Source organism: Aegilops tauschii, chromosome 2, assembly GCF_002575655.3.
Source record: "Aegilops tauschii subsp. strangulata cultivar AL8/78 chromosome 2, Aet v6.0, whole genome shotgun sequence".
NCBI lineage: Eukaryota > Viridiplantae > Streptophyta > Magnoliopsida > Poales > Poaceae > Aegilops > Aegilops tauschii.
The window spans coordinates 7,024,823-7,048,270 of NC_053036.3; the positions used below are offsets into that span (position 1 = coordinate 7,024,823).

The following is a 23,448-nucleotide window of genomic DNA, read 5'->3' on the forward strand; positions in this document are numbered from 1 at the left end:
AGCTAATGTGATGGCTTAGCTAAGCCAAAAAAGTTGGTGTGTCAGTGAAGTGAGTGAGGTGGCGAGCTCATCCTCAGAGAGTGAAGATATTAGTGGTTACACGTAGCTTGATTAACTAGCCGTGGGGAGTAGCGCGCCAAAAGGCATAGGGCCTCTCACATGCAGCCGGCGTGCGTGTGTGTACGTATGCTGGCGCTGCACTGTAAAGTGATTTGCCCACTTGGAAGTTGGTGACTGGCTAATTTGGATGCTGGGTCACTTTAACAACATGGCAACAAGTGTTTAGTTTTGTGTACTTATTTGCTAATAATTAGTTTCTTGTGGACTATTTGGTCAACATGACAAGTTGGCACCACTATTCGTGCTAGCCGTTCCTTCCTCCATGATCCGACGGCCGAGGTTCACTCAGCGTCGCACTAATGCTCATTTCTTTTCATGACCTCCCATATTTATGGGGGATCCAAACCCTTGAACCGGCAATGAATTCACACACTACTTAGATTCAACCTATCAACTGATATTTAGGAGCATTTTAATTTTTTTTAAAGAATGTGTAGTTTCTCTTACATGTTGCATTGGATGCGCACGGCACGCTTAATCCCTTGGGTTAATCATACTGTATTGCATCTTATGGTCTACATCGACGAGTTTTCGGCCACTGCTTCTACAAGCTCCTGGATTTAAACAAATTTGCTCTACTGGGACGGAGGCCTTGAGGTGACAACGTACTTTGCTTATGGTGCGCCACCTATGGATGTAGAAGGAAGAAAACTTCGTTATCCCCCCCCCCCCCCCCTCCAAAAATTTTTTGTGTGTATTTTTCATTTTTATAGGGACGTGTTTGTAAGAGTCTATTCTGCTTAATATATGGCCATTGGATTTTCCGTAAAGAAAAGAATAACATGGACCAATGAGAATAAAAACAAGCAGTAACATTTTTTCCAAAAGGAAGTGTGAGCCTTCCGGCCTCTACATTCTCAGATGCCACACGACCTATGTTTGAAATTTCGTAACATTTGAAAATTCTTTCGGTATCTAGTAAATTTGAATTCAGTTTAAAATTATTCTGAACTTGATCGGAATCAGGTCACCATGGCGGGGTCATGCTTCCTTTCAAAGAGTTCATTCTAGTTTTACCCTTAAAGCTTTTTGTGACAAGTTTTACTCCATTTAGTAGAAGTTTCTTCTATTTTACTCAATGTACGTAGCCAACTCTCTCACTTTTAAAGCTTCTAAAAAAAATATGTTATGCCAACCAACCTATGGTTGGATGGTTAGGAGGACAGTGGCATCACGAGTCCACCAGAGTTTTCCTCAAGGTCCCACTTGTCATCCTCCTCTGCTGCCCCCACATGTAAGATGACAGTCGTAATTAATGACACAAGACTAGTATACTTAACCCTTGACGTCGTGCATGGTTTTTCCCTTAATTGACCAGATTAGTCCGTAATGCCAGTCTCATGGCGTGCAAGGGCACAGATCTCGATGCGGCAGCGTGCACGCAGCAGCAGATAAGCGCGCGGCGGCCGGCGTGCTTCTTCAACCTCCCCGAGCTGGAAACAAGGGGCCGTCCCCGCCGGGCGGGCGGGTGGTGGTGGTGTGGCCTCCTGCATGTTCTCCACGGGTAATGGTATCCCTGCATGTGTCCTCACCCGCCAGAATCTTGCATGCTGCACCATGCAGTCCCCTCTGATCTCTAGAAAAAATAAATTCAAAAACCAAAATCGAATTTCTCTCTCATAAGTGTATCTATCCCTAGAGAGAAGTTCATATTAGTAAACTAAGAAGAAGTTGGGGTTTTTGAAAAATGGCACTTAGATCCTATCAATCCCCCAGTATCATTTGCTCCCTCCATGATTCTTCTACCTATCAGCACACACCCAACCTGCTTTCTCTCTCCTCACACCTCCTCTCTCTAACCTCTCTCTCTCCTCCCCTCCTCCCCTATTTAAGCACCATCAGCCCCTCCTCCCAAACCACCAACACACAACACATCAGCAGCAACAACAACAGCAGCAGCAAACACCTTCTTCAACCTCTCAGCATCCTCACCACCTTCTCTCAACCAGCAGCACCAAAGCAACCCATCAAGCAGCTAGCCATGGTGCTCCTCCCCAGCGATCGCCTGGACAGCCTCTTCTCCCCGCGGTGCGTGTGGGTGAACGGGCCCATCATCATCGGCGCCGGGCCCTCGGGGCTCGCCGTGGGCGCCAGCCTGCGGGAGCAGGGCGTGCCGTACATCATCCTGGAGCGCGAGGACTGCATCGCCTCGCTCTGGCAGAAGCGCACCTACGACCGCCTCAAGCTCCACCTCCCCAAGCAGTTCTGCCAGCTGCCCCGCATGCCCTTCCCCGCCGACTACCCCGAGTACCCCACCCGCCGCCAGTTCATCGACTACCTCGAGAGCTACGCCGCCACCTTCGACGTCAAGCCCGAGTTCGGCAGCACCGTGCAGTCCGCCCGCTACGACGAGACCTCCGGCCTCTGGCGCGTGCACTCCTCCTCCGCCGCCTCCGGCGAGATGGAGTACATCGGCCGCTGGCTCGTGGTCGCCACCGGCGAGAACGCCGAGAACGTCGTGCCCGACATCCCCGGCCTCGACGGCTTCGCCGGCGAGGTGGCCCACGTCAGCGAGTACAAGTCCGGCGAGAAGTACAAGGGCAAGCGCGTCCTCGTCGTCGGCTGCGGCAACTCGGGGATGGAGGTCTCCCTCGACCTCTGCGACCACGGCGCGCTCCCGTCCATGGTGGTGCGCGACGCCGTGCACGTGCTCCCGCGCGAGGTCATGGGCAAGTCCACCTTCGAGCTCGCCACGCTGCTCATGGCGTGGCTCCCGCTCTGGTTCGTCGACAAGGTCATGGTCTTCCTCTCCTGGCTCATCCTCGGAAACCTCGCCGGATTCGGCATCCGCCGCCCGGCCATCGGCCCGCTCACGCTCAAAAACAAGTACGGCAAGACACCAGTGCTCGACACCGGCGCGCTCGCCAAGATCAGGTCCGGCGACATCACCGTCGTGCCCGGGGTGTCCCGTTTCACCAAGAGCAGGGCCGAGCTCACCGACGGCACTGCCCTCGACCTCGACGCCGTGGTGATGGCCACCGGGTACCGCAGCAACGTGCCACAGTGGCTCCAGGGCACCGACTTCTTCGGCAAGGACGGGTACCCCACCACCGCCTTCCCCAACGGGTGGAAGGGCCAGTCCGGGCTCTACTCCGTCGGCTTCACCCGGCGCGGCCTCTCCGGCGCGTCCGCCGACGCCGTCCGCATCGCCAAGGACCTCGGGCAGGTGTGGCGCGAGGAGACCAAGCCCACCACCAAGCGGGCCGCCGGCGCCTGCCACAGGCGCTGTATCTCCGTCATCTTCTAAACAACCACAACGCCGGACGACGATGGCGACGACTAACCAAATCCCCTTGATTACTTTGTTGATGATGAAGATGTTGATTTCGTTCATTGTAAGAGTAAGAGTAAGAGTGAGAGAGAGAGTGAGTGAGTGAGTGAGTGTGATGTGAAAAAAAAAGATGTTAATTACCTAGGTTATACACTATGTAAGGGTAGGAGGATATACTACAAGCGGAGCCCTCTTGTCAGTGGGGAAGCGGAGTGAGCCCCTAGGGCCGGGATTTTTATTACTGTAGCTAAGGGGCGCCATGGTCACTGCTGTACAGCGCGACAGTCATCAGACACTTAGCTTTACCCAGTGATGAAAGATGAGGCTCATTTGACCATGTTGTAAAAATACCTTTTTTTTCCAATTTTTATTTTACTGTCTTTGTGTAACCCTCCCTCAGTGAATATACATGACCAATGTTGTTAGTAACATGTTCTTCTTGTCTCATAATTTTTACAGCCTTTCTTTTTCACCGATTATTTTCCTTGAAAACAATTCACAGTTCCTTGAAAACAAAAATTTACAGTTCCTTTTCGCCAATAATTTTCTGTCGACACCATTTTTACAGCTCCTTCTCATTCTCTCTCTAGATCTCAGTCTCTCTCTCTCTCTCTCTCTCTCTAGGGTTACTAGTAGCATTAGCATTAGCATTAGCATCAGCATCAGCATCTGATAAACCACTTACTGAGGAAGCAGTAGTGATGTCCCTTTGAGGGAGCCAAGGAATTCATTGGGGGAAGAGGAAGCAGAGCAGGGTGGTGGTGTGGGATGTGGAATCCCCTGGCTCTTGTCCTTTGGCTGTCTGACTGGATCTGGCCATGGCCATCCCAGTTGCCCTGGCTGGCTCCTGGTGCTCTGGGAAGTTAAATCAGAATCAACCAGATCTCACTCACTCTCACCCTGCCTCTGCTTCATGCTCCACCAGCTGCTGCCACCACCTGCTGCCTGGTGGCCCTCTGCCAAGATTCCACCAGTCATTAACCCCAAAGTCAATCACTAAACAAATCGCTTGATCAGCTAGCTAAGCCACAGTTGGTTACTTAGTTCTCACAGCTCTGCATCTGCATGCATGCATGCATGCACACCTAGCTCTGAAAGTCAAAACTCTCAAGTTTCACATGCACAGTTAGTACAGTTAGTTACCTGCAAGCTCAATATCTTCCTTCTTTTCTCAAAAAGAAAGGTGGACTTAATCATGGGGGTTAGGCATGCACCCCAATTATTATGCCATAGTTGCTAATTAGGTGCATATATACTACCGGCTGATCGATATTGTGGTGATCTCTTTGGGCTAGCTGCTGCTGTTTGTATACACAAAAGGGATGATGCAAAAGTTTCAGTTGAAACCACTCCACAGTTTCTTTTATAGAATGATACTTGGTACAACCCGATCCCCGTTTGCTCTGATCTGTCCCTATTAATAGCCAACAATAATCATCCCAGAATCAAAAGTCCTAGTTAATTTCTCCAATCAAACCCATGAACAAATCAACAAAATACAGAAAGAAGAAGAAGAAGAAAATCATTAGAGATGAGCTGAGTTTATGTGATGAATGAATAATCTCTCAACAGCAACAACAACAAAAAGAGAAATGTGATGGCGATCTGGGCATAATTAACTAGAGCATAATTATGCGTGAGCTGGGTGTGGGTTGTATCCCAGGTAGATGGGCGTGAAGCCCCCACTGAGCACTGAGAAGATCCCAGGGAAAACTAGGAGGAAGATCCCATCCCAGGCCCAGCAGCAACAAGAGGAGACCCCAGTGAATCACAGGCCATTTCAGATCTCTCCATCACCAGCTAGCTATCCATCACTCACTGCATCGACAGATTTGGTTGCCGCATGGCAGAAAAAGTTCAACCCCTTTGTTTCCCATCAACTTGTCCGAATTCCTTGGGTGGTGCTGGGAAGTTCACATTTCCCCCCCTTTTTTCATGCTAGCTGGTGATGTCGGGCCCGATAGTTTTCGAAACCGGACCGATGAGCGAACCGGTCGAGTAGCTGGTTCCACACTTTCGCTGGTCCGACCGTAGGCTTTGTCGATGGGACAGCCGCACATAATATTTTCAATTATTTGGAAAACCGGTTTGATTCATATTATTATTACAGGACCTTGCTCTGTTTTTTCTACAAAAATGGACTTCATAACTTCAATCTTTGTTCATTTTGTTCTCCTTTTCATCCCTGATCCCTAGCTTGATTGTTAATAATAGTAAAAGTGAAGAAGATGGGAAGCAGGAGATCCACCGGAAAGGGACTTGTCAACGATGAAAAACGGCCCTACCCTGAAATATTCTGCACAGCACAGGAGCAGGATGCACTTTTTCTCATGTTGCAATGGGGCACTCAACTCCAGTGATTGCAGCTGCAGCAGCGGCGCACTGTGCAGAACAAGGGGGACCTCCAATCTCAATGAACAAGAGTCACGGCCTTTTTTCTTGTATCTGGATGGGAACCAGCGATATGTACTAAGACCACCTGTTACGCTTGGTCCACACACACTGATCCCTCGCAAAAAAGACTTGGTCCACAGTAGTGATGTATAATCTCTTGAGAATCACTCTTGGATCGAGTGGCCGGTGTCGATTGCATATATGCACCCAGAAGCTCGAGGCGATGGCGAATGTTGGCGATATGCTCGCATTTCGACACTTCCACTCACGTCTTGTTCTCTCGTGTCCAAGACGTGGATTGTAAGAAGTGAAGTTCCCAATCATGTCTAGGAAGTCGATTGTAAGTGGGGTTCTCTGATGGCTAAGACGATGATTGTCGACAGAAGGTCTCCAGCTCGAGACCTCTCGGAGTCGGAGGCCGAGGGTGAGCCTCCTTTTCAAGAAAAAGAAAAGATAACTCATGACCTCTGATTCTAATTGATACCTTCTTGGTTCTAGCATGTAACAAAGTTAGAAATACCCTAGAAGAGAACTGGAATTTTTTTGGGTGAAAAGACTAATATGTTTGAAAGTTCACCGGAAGTACAACTTAGTAGAAAGGCCTACCGAATGTTGCCGGTACGCCGAAGATCTGGTCGCACAGAAAACTTTGTCCTCTTAGCCCGCGTCTCTCCCGCGAGAGATCGGGCATACCCGTGCGCCACCAGCCGTTCGAAAGGTTCACCAGAAGTACAAATTACCCCAAACTTAATAGAAAGGCCCATTGAATGTTGCTTCCAAGCCAAAGATCTGGTCGCACAAAAATCATCCCCCTCTTCGCCCGCGCCTCTCCTGCGAAATACCGAGTGTCGTTGTCAAAACCGGCAGACCTCGTGGTAGGGGGTCCCGAGCTGTGGATCTTGGATCGGTGGTAACAGGAACAAGGAAGGCGATGTTTACCCAGGTTCGGGCCCTCTTGGTGGAGGTACAACCCTACGTCCTGCTCTTGTTTATATTGATGGAGATGTATCAAGTACAGAGCTGATCTACCTCGAGATCGTAAGTTGTGTTCTAAATTCTAACTCTAGGGCTAGGTGAATGCAATTGTGTTGAAGTCCCCTCTACGGGCTAAACCCCTTGGCTTATATACACACAAGGTAGGGCATCTAGGGTTACATGGTCGGTATCCAGGGGATCGCATGGAGGCGGTAGGAGATGTCTTGGAGTATATGTCAAGTTTTCGACAGGCACAGTCTTGATCACCTCCAGGCGTGTAGCTTCCGGAGTCCTCCTTAGTGAGAGTGTGGGCCCACTGGCCCAACCCGAGGACTATCGGTCGACTAGGTTAGTACCCACTACCGCAGGATGCTGCTAACACGACACTACGATCAGAGACCCTTCGACGAAACTGTGTGCGGTGCAATAATCACAAACGGTGGTGTAAAAGAACCGTCAAAAAAGGTGCAAAACGTTTTCGATGGCGGAGCCATCAAACACGGTTCAGATTTTAGTTGCGTGTGCGATCCAGGGCATACAGTTCAGTCCAATGAACTATTTGCGATGAGGCGGAACAAAAGAAATGGGCAGCCTGATGAAGGCGTGTGCGATATAGAGCATACGGTTCACTCGAATGAACCGTTTGTGATTAGGCAACACAAAAGAAACGGTCAGCCAGATCAAGGTGTGTGTGATTGAGGGCATACGCTTCAGAAGGATTAACTTTTTGCGATTAGGCAACAGAATAGAAACCGGTCAGCCAGATCAAAGTGTCTGCGATTGATGGCATACACTTTACATGGATGAACTGTTTGCGATTAGCCACAGTAACTGAAACAGTTAGATAAATTAACGTGTGTGCGCTAGACGGGCACACACATCTATTATATATAAAAAGTATTTGACGGGTTAACCAATAAAAAGAGAAATAAGCTAGAAATTACCACAATAATTAGAATGGCTCCGGTTTGTAAGAAGATTGTACCAAAACTTGACCCAAATTGGACTAGTTTTTTACCACAACATGTTGGTGCTATAACATAACACCATGCCAAGTTTCATGATTTTAAGGCGAGTTTTGGATTTATAGTAATTTTAAAACCAGGTTTCTCAATGTTTACTGTCGAGTCGGCACTGCCCTGGATAGGCTTTTTCCTCGTGGGTCCCAAATGATAAATCCAAATATGTGGCTACCATGCAGCTTTTCTTATTAAGAATTGTAGCCCTTGGTGTGCAAGCTGAAAATAAGTTTGTGGGTGTTGGTGGGCACTAAAAACTTGTGGTTCTGTAATGAACAAAGATCTCAAGGATCCCGCGAGAGTGATGTTCTTTGCCTATGTTGTGAATGCTTATAATATTTATGTATTAATTAAAGAAATGGCAAGCCATTGGCCCAATATGAAAGAAAATATGGGTCAAAGCCGAGTTGAAAAGGGCAACAATATCTAACTCCAGCGAACAAACAATACAAAAGCACGAGGATTAATTGCTCATTAGGTTTAGACAAAATCCAGATTGAACAGGACAATGACATCTAACTCAACCAAAGTTTTCGGCAGTCACAATCAAATGGATCGGTCTGATCCATAAAATCAAGATCAACGGCCAGAAATTCTACTGGTCCATGATGACAAGTTGTTGTAAATAGAAGCCGAGCACGATCAGAAGCCCTTAGGTCCACATGAAACTTCTTTTTATGTTGTTCAACACCTGCAGCCGTAAGAAATTTCTTGTTGAAAAACTTAATCCTCACGGACAATAGTGCCCTCACATTCGACATGAAGAATGTGACAAAGCTAGTGTTTGCATTGTTGGATGCATATCCTTCCAGTGTTACCGTCTTCAAACGAATGTCATGAGATCTGAGAAAATCCCGGTGCTTCTTTAACCATCAATTGGTTATACCTTTTTCCCATGTGTTAGTGCCTAAATAGAGATGAAGATTGAAAACAGTTAATGTCTAAAAAAGATTATGTTGAAAGAGTGATAGTTGAATGATTAATTATAGTACATTATATATGGGCTTTCAATGTGCGTGAAATCATCACCTTCATATACAAATTCTCCAGACATAAAAAGCATTGCGGCAAGGCAATAATGATGTTGAGATCAAAACACCACATAGTGATATATAAGGTCTTGACAGAATCCACCACCACTGATAGGATGGACAAGCGCTTCATTGAGCATAGAACATAATATTAGCATTGAAAGTGTACCCCAAGATGATACTTAACTTATGCGCACAAATGAAAAATGCAAATTACAAAAGTGTACGTGAATAATATACAATACCTCAATAGGTGTGGAGGCAAACACCATCTCGGACCATTCAAATGGATCACTAATTGCACCCAAGGTCTCCAGTTTAGGCGTAGAGACCACAGTTAATTGTGAAGGTTTATAACAACAATTAAGGAGCAACCTTTGAAGTGAAGGGGCGTCTTCGATGATGAGCTCCTGTCCTTCAAAATGAATTCCAATGCTTACAAGGTGAGACGACTTTATTTTGAGACAAGGGATATGGATTCCTATTCCAAAAACAAGCATCAAACGCTGCAGTGCAGGGCAGCTAGAGTGGTCCCCGCCGCCGCCCGAGGCCGTCCCCGTGGCTGCAACGACCCGCACACCACTTAGCACCGCGGCATGCGGTCCACACCGCCGCCCTAAGGTCTTCCCATTGTCGCCGCGACCTGCACGCTGCCGCTGCGTCGCCCCTTCGGGCCGTAGCGCCATGGCATGCGGTCCACTCTGCCGTCCCCGCATGACCCATCGACTCCCTTGGCGCAGGAACGCCATCGTCCGCACCGGTCTTCGTCACGCTTTGTTCCCCACCTACTTCGAGCATCGCCGCCGCGCCGGCGCCGCTGCCGCTCGCTCACACGTGTTGCACTGTCGTCCACCCCCGGCCTTCATCTTTGTCCAACACCAGTTCATTGCTAGCATCGCCGTCATCTTCCCCGACCACTTTGTCTACTTCGACCACCGTTGGTGACATAGGCCCCATGCCGATTGGCGCCGCAACCGTCGTCGAGTCCTCCTCTGTTGGCCCCTCCGACTCCTCCGACGTGGCTGATGATGTTTGCTAGGACTACGTCGGTATTTCCCCCCAAGAGGAGAGGATGATGTAGCACATCAATGGTAGGTATTTCCCTCGGTGATGAAACCAAGGTATCGAACCAGTAGGAGAACCAAGCAACAAAACGTAAACAGCCCCTGCACACAAATAACAGCCACTCGCAACCCGACGTGTTAAAGGGGTTGTCAATCCCTTTCAGGTAACGGCGCCAGAAATGGCTAGGAGATGGGAGGAAATTGTAATAGATTTAAATAATAGATCGCAAATAAAATAAAGTGCAGCAAGGTATTTTTATATTTTTGGTTTAATAGATCTGAACAAAAACGCAAAGGAAAAGTAGATCGCAAGGCAAATATATGAGGAAGAAGACCCGGGGCTGTAGGTTTCACTAGTGGCTTCTCTCGAGAAAATAGCAAACGATGGGTAAACAAATTACTGTTGGGCAATTGATAGAACTTCAAATAATCATGACGATATCCAGGCAATGATCATTACATATGCATCACGTCCAAGATTAGTAAACCGACTCCTGCCTGCATCTACTAGTATTACTCCACACATCGACCGCTATCCAGCATGCATCTAGTGTATTAAGTTCATGGAAAAATGGAGTAATGCAATAAGAACGATGACATGATGTAGACAAGATCCATCTATCTATTGCGGCAGATATTAGATCTCGTCTTTTTATCCTTAGTAGCAACGATACATACGTGTCGGTTCCCCTTCTGTCACTGGGATCAAGCACCGTAAGATCGAACCCACTACAGGGCACCTCTTCCCATTGCAAGATAAATAGATCAAGTTGGCCAAACAAAACCAAATATCGGAGAAGAAATACGAGGCTATAAGAGATCAAAGAAACTCAAATAACTTTAATGGATATAAAAAAGATATAACTGATCATAAACTCGAAGTTCATCAGATCCCAACAAACACACCGCAAAAAGAGTTACATCATATGGATCTCCAAGAGACCATTGTATTGAGAATTCAGCAAGAAAGAGAAAGTCATCTAGCTACTAACTACAGACCCGAAGGTCTACAAAGAACTACTCACGCATCATCGGAGAGGCACCAATGGAAGTGGTGAACCCCTCCGTGATGGTGTCTAGATTGGATCTGGTGGTTCTGGACTCTGCGGCGGCTGGATGAATATTTCGTTGACGCTTCTAGGGTTCTGGGATTTTTGGGGTATTTATAGAGCAAAGAGGCGGTCCGGGGGGCACCCGACGTGGGCACAACCCACCAGGGCGCGCTGGCGCACCCTGGTGGGTTGTGCCCCCCTCGGGGCACCCCCCTGGTGCAACCATGGCCCGTTGCCTTCCTTCTGGCCCATAAAAAAACATCGTGGAGTTTCGTGGCATTTGGACTCCGTTTGATATTGATTTCCTGCGATGTAAAAAACATGGAAAAACAACAACTGGCACTTGGCACTATGTCAATAGGTTAGTACCAAAAAATGATATAAAATGACTATAAATGATTATAAAACATCCAAGATTCATAATAAAACAGCATGGAACAATCAAAAAATATAGATACGTTGGAGACGTATCAGTGGCGTACAGCTTGTGCAGGTCCCCATATACGCATGTGCGATGCTGGCAACACCGACGCGTGCCTTCGTCCCCGATGTGTTCCCAGGCCTGGCAAGCCTGGAGTGGCCCATCGTCCGTCTACGCATGCCCCGTGGTGGCAACAACGCCGCGTGCCTTCGTCCATGGCGTGTCCCCGGGTTTGGCAAACCCGGCGCTATGCCTCGTCAACATCGTCTTCTTTCTGGCGCACCACTACTTCGACACCACTGCGCCCATGACTAACTCGGCGCCTCCTTGCACCCGTGGCTCCACGGCGATTTCCTCGACACCGGCCACCCTGACTCGACATCGACCACGGCATTCCTTGCACGGCTACACTACGCATGCTCTCGGCTACCTCAGACAATGGCACAAAGGGCTATCACCTCGCTTTAGCAACTCATCGGCTTCTTCTACAGTCCATGCGTCCGCGACGCAACACCGTCCTCGACGCTCCCGCTGCGACCGCGGGGAGGTGTCAGGCCGTCGGCTGCTATTCTCTCCAGTCTGACCGTCCGCGACGCTTCTGTTGTTCGCAACGCTACCGCTACCACTGCGTGGGATGTTAGAGATATATTTGGGTTACTTGTATTTGGTATTATATGATTTATAATCCGTCTCCTACCTTATCTCTAGGAGAGACTTCTTGCCCTCCATCAATTCTCTCCCTATCCCTTCTAACACTAACAACACAAGATTGTTGTGTATATATGCGCATTTCTCAGTCTGGAAAATGCAGACCGGTGAGTCCCTTTCGTTATCTGAAAACCTTATATTTTTGTTGGGAGCAGAAAGAGACGGCTGCTGCATGGATCACCATCACGAGTAGTGGCCGATCCACACACATTTCCGTTGTGCACATCATACTGCAGGATCAGGATGGTTTAGCTTTAGCATGGGCGCCGTATGCCGGTGCTCCTGCCGGAGTATATCCGGCGAGTCATATCTGAAGTGACATGCATGCAAGGGCGTGCGTGTGTCCATGTGCTGGGGTGACGTGTCGGCATCATATTAAGCCGCACCGAAACGTGGAAATTCCTATTGGGGTCTCGAGATCACATGGTCAATGTGTTTTCTGAAAATATCCAGCCATCTACTAAAATTCGGTATGTGCGTACGTTATACCTTGATCTGCGGCAAGGGCCAAGGGCCACGTGTTAAATAGCACACATACCCTTGCAAGAACACTCGTATAGAAATCGGAAAATACATCCAAATCATTGGGTTGGCAAAGTCTTCTTACCCCTGCATTCACCGGGACACATCATGAGAAAGCTTGGTACCGCCTTCGGGCCTCCGTCTTAGTGGAGTAAACTTCTTGAAACTCCATGAGCTTACTGAAGCAGCGGCAGGGAAACTCATCGATGTAGACCAGAAGATGCGGCAGCCACGATCTGTGTAGCGAATCGCCGTTCCAGAGAAGAAACCACCAGGAAGGGCATGTGTAACGCCCCCAGGTTCGGCCAGACAGACTTAGAGAACGCAACTCTCCGAAATTAGCCAACCTTCGTCGGTTCGGACTAGAGCCAGAGGACCAATGCGCACAGCCGCCCAATCCGCTCCTTAAGATGGCTCCATCGAGAGAAACTTGCAGAGGAAAAACCCCAACCCAGAGAATCGGATCTGGAGACACAATACCCTCCACACGGCTCCCGACGATGCGAAGAAGCACCATCAAAACGAGTATAAGACCGGGGGCTAATGCCCATCAGTTTGACTTATTCAGGTCATATGAAGAAGATTTCTCGATCCTCAGGTCAGCCATTTTTCTTCCGACCTGAATCTCAGAGGCTACGACACTACGCGTGTTTCTATTAAGTCCCAAATTAACTGAACTACTCTCGAGCGTTGACGCCACATAACCTTCTCATGGTGATAGAGCTCGACCAAATGATCATTGATTTTGATCTTGGCATGTGATGATCCAACCCTGGTCGGTAAGTTTTTCAATGTCTCCATTTCAGATTCGAGTCCTTTCTATTTCCTGTCAGACATTGCTGAAATACTTATAATTTCATTTGTCAAGACGACCCGTGAGCCCTTGCATTTTTTGTGTGTAACTGCGTCGCGCAAGGAGGAGGAGATGTCCACCTTGAATGAACAGTATTCTGAAGCTTCAGATGAGACTCCCACATCACCTAATACCGTGTTGCTACTGACAATCAGCCCCATCCGCAACACGTAACATAATGGGCACCCGTAAGATGTCTCGGAGAACTAAGAGGGAACTGAGTGTTCTGTTACACCAATCCCAAAGCTATATCGAACCAAACTCAGTGTATGACCCCTCCAGCCCCCTTTATTTGAAAGTCCAGAAGTAACCATGATGCCCAAGTTCAACCAGGCCACAAACATCGACACAATCACAAAACCTTGGACCTGGGCTTGACTCATGTGCCCAATGCCCTCCTGTTCATTGGTCTGCAAGATCTTTTTAAAGTCTCCAATGCATAAACATGAAAGATCACCTTCAGCAACAATACTTTTGAGGACGTCCCAACTCTTCTATATATCTTGAGTTTGAGCTTCCCCCATAGATACATATGAGTCTTCATGGGTCTTGACAGCCTCATTAACTGAAAGATCAACATGGTAACGAGAGTAACCAAGAACTTGCATATTTATACCATTATTCCGAAACACACAAATTACACCGCTCCTACTGGTGCTACCAACTGCATAAACATTAACATGTAGCCTAGAGTACCTGCTAAATTCTCTACATGTTACTTGCTTTTTTGAGTTTGAAGAATGCAAAGAACACGACAGGAGGAAATTTCCTCGTGATCTCACGAAGCTCTCGAACTACCCTGGCTTTGCCTGAATCGCGACAATCCCTACTTAGAAGATTAATTGGTCCTGGCAGGACCACCCCCCCTCCACCCTCGGGAACCCGCCAATCCATTCTTGTACTTGTCATTCACTTCTCACTTTGTCCCATATTCACCCTATTTGAGTCACGGATTGAGGAAGGGCTTGGTAGAACCTGTGGAGCTGGTAAGGCTTGTAGAGCACTAGCAAGAGAGCGTACAATAGCCGCCATCTTCCCATGCATGGTTGCGGAAAGTGGATCCTCTTGCTTTGACCCCCCTATTTTTGTTCAGATCTGCATCAAGCTTCTCTGGATCATCACCACCCGTGAAGTGTGGTCACCCTCAGAGTCATACTCCATGTCTTCATCCATGGAGCCGCTACCAGCCTGACTGCCCTCGCGTCTCCCTTCTCGGTACCTTCTTCTGCCACCTCGGTAATTAGGGTTCCATCCCCACGCAACTCGGATGTCTTGGAAAATGACTGCCGACAGTGAATAAACCCCGTCAAAACATGCTCCTTTTATACACGACCAAACTTCCCACAAACAACGCACTAATCCAGGAGTCTCTTACCCTGTAGATTTCCCTCTTGCTTCCCCCAACCAGCGAGTGGCTTCCACACATCAATCTTTAGTCGAGTGTAGAAAAAAACTGCAAAATCAAAGGAGCTCCCTTAGTAGCAAAGAACTCCCCGACCTTTGCAGCCAGGGAGGGCACCAAATGGTTGTACCCATCTAGAAAATCATGAATCTGGATCCACATGTGTCAGGTGATTGAGCTCAATGGTCGACGGCTTAGTGAAACCATCATATGGTGCCATGAGAATGCTATTGCCGCGAAAGGTCCAAGAGCCACCATTCATCACCTTCTCCCAATCTCCGAGCCAGGAGAATTGCATACTATATAGATTCTCATCCAGCGGCTTGATCCAAACCTCATGCGGCAAGGCATCCTCATTGACGATCACTTCGACCAGATCCTCCTCTGTCAGGCACTGAGGCACATGATCTTCACCATACTCTCTAAATCCTCCTACTCCGCCATACCAGACGACGAAGCGCCATCGCAAGAGAAACTCATGAACAAATCAGGAAACCCTAACAAAAGTTCCAAGGCCGGGAAGCGGTGCAAAGGCCGCTCCTTAATCAGCAAGGTTAAGACAATCTCAACATAGACGTGAGGAAAAACCCTAACAGCCAGCACCTGAAGGAAAAGTCTTGCGGCAAAAATCTGGACCATTTCTCAACTTATTGAATTGGAATGAACTATTCTTAGGGTAAAATTGTAATTAACTTCTTTTTTAGAATCAACTGGGATTAAATAGACATGCTAAGTCCCTACCCCTATTAGAGCAGCGAATTACATGCAAACTATCATTTGGGCCCAACACCGACGCACGAAAAAAACGAATCGAGCCAGCTCGTTTTGTCTTGTCTCACTCGACTCCCCTTCAAACGTCTGACGCCGGCCTCTCGCCTCGCCATATATAGTTCTCCATCCCGCCTCTCCCTCGACCCCCTGTCGGCCGCTGCACCGTCAAATCGCCAAGAATCAAAAACGCGGTGGAGGTCGAGAAGGTTGGGAAGGAGTAGGCCCAGCTTGTCATGATTTGCTTCATCCATGCATGATCCCCCTTGTGGAGTGAAGTGGAATGTTAAAGATACAAAAGTGAATCGTAGGATCTCGTCTTACCCCTCGGCTGGCTAGAGCAAAACAAGCAACCGATTGAGCAGCTAGCGCGAAAGCCGTTGCGCGTTAGCGCATCCGCTTTCTTGCTAGACTGCAAATCTTTTCTTTCCTGTTTCCGTGGTCTCTTAAAAGGCATTGGTCACCTTAAAAAAAAAAGGGAAGTCTAGCGTGCTTCTTTATACCCAGAGAACGACCCGGCCCGGTCCAGTAGATGATGATGGTTGGCTTTCCTCTGCTGCACGACCGCCGAGGGTCGTGTGGGCGGGCCGGGCCGGGCCCGAGTAGCGCAGGAAGGGTAACCGAAGCTCGGCGAGGGAGGCGCACGCACGCACTCTCCGCTCGCTCCCACTCTTCCCTTCTTCCTCGCCTCCGTCCGTCCCGTCTTATCGGCCCCTCCCCAAATCCCTCCTCCCTTCCCCAAACAAATCCATCCCCCCGGCGACATCTCCCGCAAGCTGAGACCAGGCGCCGTGCGTGCATCCCTCGGCGCGGCGGTCCCTCTCCTCTTCTTCCGCTGGCGCTGGCACTGGGCTAGCACGGAGTGGGGATCGATCGGCCGCCGGCCTCTCCGTCCCCTCGCCCACAGGTACGCCGGATCGTGCTGGCCCGTCCCCCTTTTTTTCTCCACCAGTTCCCGCCGCGCGGCCGCCTTTTCTTCTTCTTCTTTCCTTTTATGTCTATATATCCAATCCAATCCAATGCGTCCGGCCGGCGGTTTCCCCCGCCCCGCCCCCGAATCCGTCCGTCCGTCCTAGGGTTCCGTGCCAGGCGCGGCTTGTTTTTTTTTCCTCATCAAGTCCCCCCCAGCACTGTGTGCGCGTGCTGATCGAGACGGACGGTCAGGCCGGGCGACGGCCGCCGGGAATGCGTGCGGCCAAGAAAGACTCCAATGTTCGTCTTCCGGCGGGGTCAGATTTTGTCCGCGGCAGTGTGGATCGATTCACTCACTCACTGACCCACTGGCTGGATGGATGGCTGATGGTCTTTATCGGTACTACTAGAATATCTGCCCCGTGTCTGTCAGGGTTTGGTCTTATTAAAAACATCCATCTACCTGTACCAGGGGGTGCCATCTGATGGCTGCTTGATGCCACCTTTATGAATGAATGAATGAATGTGGCATCTTCTTAGATAGATCCACCTGATGACCAGGTGAGGTGATGATGACTGTTGTATACTAGCAAAACAAACCAGAAGCATTTGCCTGCATCCTGCATGTAATGTGTGTCAAGTTATGCGCATGCACACGGCCGTCCGTCGTCAGGGATTTTTTTTACAAGTACAAGCAAATGATCCAAGGATATGTAGCTGTTGTGACATGCTGAGTACTTCACCCTTGAACTGGCCATTTGCAGCACTTCACAAATGAACCAGGACTTCATAGTGTTATCCAATGATACATGCATCAGTTCTTGCATTTACTAAGCCGCATTTGTTTGGCAGATGAAGGAAGCCTTTGATCCGCCCGCCTCGGCGGCAGCAGCAACGCCAGAAGCAGATAACGGCGCCTCCATCTTCACGAGGAAAAACATTTGGAGTGATGCGGCTGCCGAGGGAGACGACGATTCCTCGCCTTGGCCGTGTATGTGTACCGGTTATAATCTGATCAAGTCTCTAGGCAACCTTTCGGCTCTTGGTTCTTATTTTGCTGTCAATTCCTTTCTCATCCTGCAGGGGACGGTGTGAAGAGTGAAGAGGATGCCGATTTTCTTTCTCATGCAAACAGGGCTTTGTCGTTTCTGGTATGAGTGTATACCCTTTGTTGTTTACTCGTACATTTTTACAGCACTGTCTATTTTATAAAAAAAATGAATCAAACACTACCTCTTCTCTAATTTGGGTTCTATTTTTCTGAACTAAAAATATTTGCTATAGTCCAACTGACTAGATAAATATATTGAATCTTTAATTACTCAAGCATAACACACCCAGGGACATTGTATTTATTACCAAGATTATTTGACATTTCAGCTTGTTGTCAGTATGATATGAACACTCAGTTTAATTCAGGAGCGGAATATGCATTCACATTCTCATGGGTCTTTTAAGTGCGAGATGTTGCTGCATTTTATGCATGTGCTCAGATGTGCCATTGTTTAACATAGCACAATGAATAGAGTTATTGTTCACTTGTTCGACAAGTATGTGCAAAGTAAAGTATGTTTTAATGAAGCCATGCACTTTGTGAATAACATGCTCTATATTACACTGGATGGTTTTGTTTACCGAGATTCAAACAACTCCTCCCTTCTCAGGATTATGAAGCAGAGTCTTCGGAGTGCAAGTATGCTACTGACATTGGGTCACATGTATATCCCAAGGAAGCAATGTCACCACAAAGTGAATATGATAGGCAGCGCCCTTACCTTCCTTTATCGAGCTGTTCTTGGGATTCTTCTTCATCACTGGAAGCGATGTCAGGCAATCGAGATGCATCAGGTCATGTAATGGCAAAAGGCGGAACCAAAAGTGATATCTTTGCGCCAAGGCATGATTATCTTGCGTCATGTCCTACTACTGGTCCTCACATGAGAAGATCGTATACTGAAGCAGCTAAAGTTGATTGTAGCTTCGATTGTCACTCAGAGCAGCACTACAAAGGATTGGATCGATTTACTCCCTTCGCAAACTGCAATGGTCAATCTATTGAATGCCGCAGTGAGGTATATCTTTGGACCATTAGTTGCACTGGAAAGCAAAGATTACATGCATATATTGTTGTGTATCTGACATATGTAGTAAACAGTCAAAACCTTTTTGTGTATAGATATATCCCTTGTTGACGAATTCTCATTGATACAGATAGCTGATATGCCCAGAGGGGGCCGCTGTGTTGACGAGGCTACTTCGTTTTCAAGTCGATGGTGCTTCGAAAATGGGGGCCGGGGCTCTTCACTACCTGGAGGGCTGACATATGGCGATGAGATCCCTTCTCTGTCTAGTCGGAGGTGTAATGGCAGTGGGGTGCTTTCACGCTCAAGCCAATGGCATTATGGTGCTGAAATTTCCTCGCTCTCAAGTAGGCAAGGTTATGGCGATGAAATCCCTTCTCTGTCTAATCAGAAGTTTAATGGCATTTCACGCTCAAATCATTGGAACTACAGTGCTGAAATCCCCTCCCTCTCACGTAGACAGAGTTATCGTGATGAGATCCCTTCTCTGTCTTCTCAAAAGTCTAATGGCATTTCATACCCAAGACAGTGGCAGCAGTATGGTGCAGACATCCCCTCGTTCTCAAGTAGACAAGGTTATGGTGAGGAGGTTCCAACAATGTCTCACCATTGGCGCTGCCGAGATAAGATACCTTTGTATTCTGGTCAGAGGTGCCATGATGCTGAGGCACGTCGATTATCAAGCTACCAGCAAGGTCCTTTTCGTGGGAACAGGCAGCCAAGAGACAGTTTTGCCCATGGTATTGTTAGTAATCAGCAAGTCAAGATGACTGCAACCAGACATACTGGCACAAGACCACGGGTGTCTAATAGAGTTGTAAACAGCACTAGCAACTACAGAAATGGCAGGAGGGATAACCCACCGAGAAATTCTGAGGAAATAAGGGACCAAGTCTGTGGTCCCCGTGCAAGCAAAGTGAATAACACATCAACACCGACTGCGAAGAAAGATATCTTGAGCCCATTGGTCCGTAGAGACCAATTTAACAAATCAGACTTTTCAATTCAGTATGAACAGGCCAAGTTCTTCATGATAAAGTCATATAGTGAAGATGATATTCATAAAGGTATCAAATACAATGTTTGGGCAAGTACACCAAATGGGAACAGTAAGCTGGATACCGCTTTCCATGATGCCCAGATTTTAATGAAGGAAAAGGGTACAAAATGTCCTGTCTTCCTCTTGTTTTCGGTGAGTAATATTTAAAGGCCCTTCTTCTAATTGTTTATTATTTTCCACTTCAGAGCAGCAAAAGCATTTAAGTGCCCTGGTATCACATAACTTATATGTTCAACTGAGATAATCAAGCAAGACTAGTAGTTAATGATAGCCTATTTCACTATTAAGATTTACTTCCTCTGTAAACAATTCTAAGACGCTTTTTGTAGGCTAGTTTAGCCTACAAAAATGTCTTATATTTTGGTTCGGAGGTAATACTTACTAGTGTGATGTTTATATGCATTCTACCCTTTGTTTTGTTTGTTCAGTAGGCTTATTATATCAAATATGTGCTGTATTTCCAGTTCCTGAAGTCAAATTTCCCTGAAATGTGCCCTCCACAGGCTTGCCATCAGATTGGTGGCTCCTTTGATTCAAAGGATTTTCATAGGAATTTTGGAGGATTAGAATCCTAGGAATTTTTCCTATGTTGGTTCTTTGATTCATAGGATTGAATCCTATATGAATTTTTCCTAAGGATTTCTAGCATCCACTCAAACCTCTGAAAGAATCCTTTGTTTTTCCTATGATGCAATCAAACAAACTGATAGGAGCTGGGATCCTACCAGGTCTAGCTCGTAGGTTGTAGGGGTGGAAGGGGGCTTGGCGAGGAGGAGGGCGAGGTCGCCGGCGCTGGGGCGCCGTCGTCACGTGTGCGAGAGAGAGGGAGAGCAGGGTGCGGCGGCTAGGGTTAGGTCTCCCGGCTCCCTTCGGGAAGCCGAGCAAATATGATTGCTTCTGCTTAATCTCAAAACGGGTCCTTACATGAGTTTATATAATCTCCAAATACGATAACTGGGCTAAGCCCCTAATAACGATAAGATAACTGGGCCAGGCCCCTAACTGCCTGGGCTGTAGTATATGCCGGTCATAACACAAACCAAAACCCTGTAGGATTGAGATGAGCATGACATTCTAATCCTATGTTTTTCATATTCCTGTGTTTTTAGAATCCTGCGAATCAAAGAGGCCCTGAGCAATGATTTTATCCAAAGCAGATGCATTTAATTCACTGATGCTCCTCACTATTTTCGAATGAAACGATGAAATATATCGTTCGTTGTAATGCTGCTGTACGAACTGTTTTTTCTTTTTCTTTTTTGAGACAGGTGTTTCAACCTTTCATTGTATTCTCTGTTTCAGGTTAATACCAGTGGGCAGTTTGTAGGATTGGCTGAGATGTTAGGTCCTGTTGATTTCAAGAAGACCATGGACTTCTGGCAACAAAATAAATGGAATGGCTTTTTCCCTGTTGTTTGGCACATTGTAAAGGACATTCCAAATAGGCTCTTCAAACATATCACTCTAGAAAATAATGACAACAGACCTGTTACATTCAGCAGGGACACTCAAGAGGTACCATGATTCGCCTTTCTTGTTCTGCACCGTAAATTTTTTCGAAAGAAATAATTGTTCAAGAAAAAGTTGCTACTTTGGGTGGTTCAGAGTAGCAGGATTATGTAAATTCCTCCTGTGAACAAAGGTGCTACTCCTATGCGATTATCAGTATATTACTTGGATCCATCTAACATGCTACTAGTTGCATAGCGCTAACACTACTGCCTTTCCTTTGTCATTTACACGGCCACTTCTCTCTTTCCTGACTTTGTGTTTCTTCTAAAAAATAACACGAGCGATTTTCTAGTGCAGGTATAGTAAAGTAGCAGAATCCTAGTAGAACTACATGGATCTATTTTGTTTTCTTTTGCTAGGTTGAAATGTTATCTCCTATGCCGTGCATCCATTTCACATTCTATTTGAACTCCTCAGTTCCAAATGCCAAGTACTATTGTGTTCAACACAACAAGCATATCAAAATAAATCAATATTGCATATGTATTGGCCTGTTGGCGGTAAATGATAAATTTAGTTCTTAACTGCAAAGAATGTGCAGCCGAGTAGCAACTAATATTCATATGTGCAGCTGAGTAGCAACTAATATTCAGTTAGGAGATGCAACTATGGAGTTTGGACAAATAATTTTAGTTCAACCTCTCACCTACGACCTTTCAAACTTAAAAAGTGTCTGCAAGTTTAAAAAGGGTAAAATATCGAAATCCACTGATAATTCCTGATAACTCATCACGCCATACACCAGAGACACCTTGGATATCGGTGCAGTGCCGCAGTGGAGATTAGTAGCAATCTAGCTGCAAATAATTGCACATGGGAACGCGTGCAGTTTACTGCTTTCTTATGTTTGTATTTGTCGATAAATCGACTAATATCAAGTTTATTTCTTGTCATATGCTTTGTTGCAACTTAACTTCAGGTTCTCATTGTACATATTTTCTCTTCTTTTCATCTTATCCTTTATTTCTTCTATGTAGATTGGCCTGCCCCAGGGTCTGGAAGTGTTGAAAATTTTCAAGGCTTATCGCCATGGAACATCAATTCTGGATGACTTTGACTTCTATGAAGAAAAGGAAAACACTCGCTGTGCACGCAAGGGAATAAATGCAGACTCGTTACATGAAGCCAGACTATCGTACTTTGGAACAGATGACTTGAAATCAATGGTATGCACATCTTTTTCTTTACAGTAGTGTGGTAAGCTACTAAGTAATACTTGTATGGATGGAGACATTGAAAGAGTAATATTTTGCTGTCCTGTTATTTTAAGAGAACCATGGGCATTTTGTGAACGTTTTGACTGTAGCTGTTCTTCAGATATACTCCCTCCGTCCCAGAATAAGTGTCTCACTTATTTTGGGACGGAGGGAGTATGTAGCAACCGGCAAATATCTAAAAAACGATGTAGAACCCGAGAACATGCACATATATTCCCTAAGAGAGCGGTTGTTATTTAATTGCTGTCAGTCAATATTCAGAAAGTTCAGGCTAATGTTGTCGTCTGCACCATCTCAATCCAGTATGTGTATTATTGATGATCCATCAATTCTAGTAACATACAAGCTACAGTATGAAAGGTTGAAATATAATGTATGGTGATCCCCCCACCCCCGCGGAAACTGTCTAGTTGCTGCGGTCGTTTACAGTGAACCCGAACCCTGCAGCTGCATTGCATTGTCATGCCATATTTCCTGACCATGCCTGTTTCTGTGCGCAGGGAGACATCGAGGCGAACATGGAGAGCCTGAACCTCCACGAGCCTTGGGACTAATCCGGATGGTTCTTCACCATGTCGCAAAAAATTAACGAGCCATTGACGCGGTCGAACGAGAAACGTTTGATCCGACGAGTGGGCGCTACTACACAAGTTAACCTGAAATATGCTATAGAATGTTTGTACTTTGTATGGACCATATATAGTTTGCCGGTAAACACATACCATATATATCTAGTTTCCGTCGTCGGGGTAAGATAGTTTTACAAATCGGTACAACAATCTTATGGTGACTGCCATGTGTGTCCGTTTGGTTGGTTGTATGTGGCTGATGGAATATTTTGGTTGACAAGAAGGATTGAACCAGCAAATGATATCTAAGGCTGCACGTAGCATGCCTGTTAGGGTTTATCATTTTCTGTGAGCTTATTTTCCTTGCCATGTTTGCTAAAGGGAAAATATACGTAGTACCCGGCAAATAATTCATGGAGGAGTGCGTGAAAATTTGCAAATAAGAACAATTTATGATGAATTGTCAAGCTAAAAGGATCAAATATATTACTGATCAT

At 46.8% G+C, this 23,448-nt stretch overlaps 2 protein-coding genes across 2 annotated transcripts; both read left to right on the forward strand.

The window, feature by feature from the left end:
- Positions 1 to 1,810: 1,810 nt before the first annotated feature.
- LOC109751227 (probable indole-3-pyruvate monooxygenase YUCCA9) lies at positions 1,811 to 3,820 on the forward strand. The gene has a single exon (XM_020310115.4). The coding sequence runs from the start codon at positions 2,102 to 2,104 to the stop codon at positions 3,365 to 3,367; it is 1,266 nt and encodes a 421-aa protein (XP_020165704.3). The 5' UTR covers positions 1,811 to 2,101; the 3' UTR covers positions 3,368 to 3,820.
- Positions 3,821 to 16,166: 12,346 nt separating this feature from the next.
- LOC109751221 (uncharacterized) lies at positions 16,167 to 23,290 on the forward strand. The gene is made up of 8 exons (XM_020310110.4): positions 16,167 to 16,507; positions 17,365 to 17,503; positions 17,596 to 17,663; positions 18,177 to 18,584; positions 18,724 to 19,785; positions 20,956 to 21,168; positions 22,143 to 22,331; positions 22,883 to 23,290. Exons 2-8 carry the CDS (start codon positions 17,365 to 17,367, stop codon positions 22,934 to 22,936), a joined length of 2,133 nt encoding a protein of 710 aa, XP_020165699.1. The 5' UTR covers positions 16,167 to 16,507; the 3' UTR covers positions 22,937 to 23,290.
- Positions 23,291 to 23,448: the final 158 nt, after the last annotated feature.

Coding starts and splice junctions, on each gene's coding strand:
- LOC109751227 (XM_020310115.4), top strand. CDS start 2,102: ATGGTGCTCCTCCCCAGCGATCGCCTGGACAGCCTCTTCTCCCCGCGG.
- LOC109751221 (XM_020310110.4), top strand. CDS start 17,365: ATGAAGGAAGCCTTTGATCCGCCCGCCTCGGCGGCAGCAGCAACGCCA. Junction 17,664..18,176: donor ACAGGGCTTTGTCGTTTCTG/GTATGAGTGTAT, acceptor CTCCCTTCTCAG/GATTATGAAGCAGAGTCTTC. Junction 18,585..18,723: donor CTATTGAATGCCGCAGTGAG/GTATATCTTTGG, acceptor TCATTGATACAG/ATAGCTGATATGCCCAGAGG.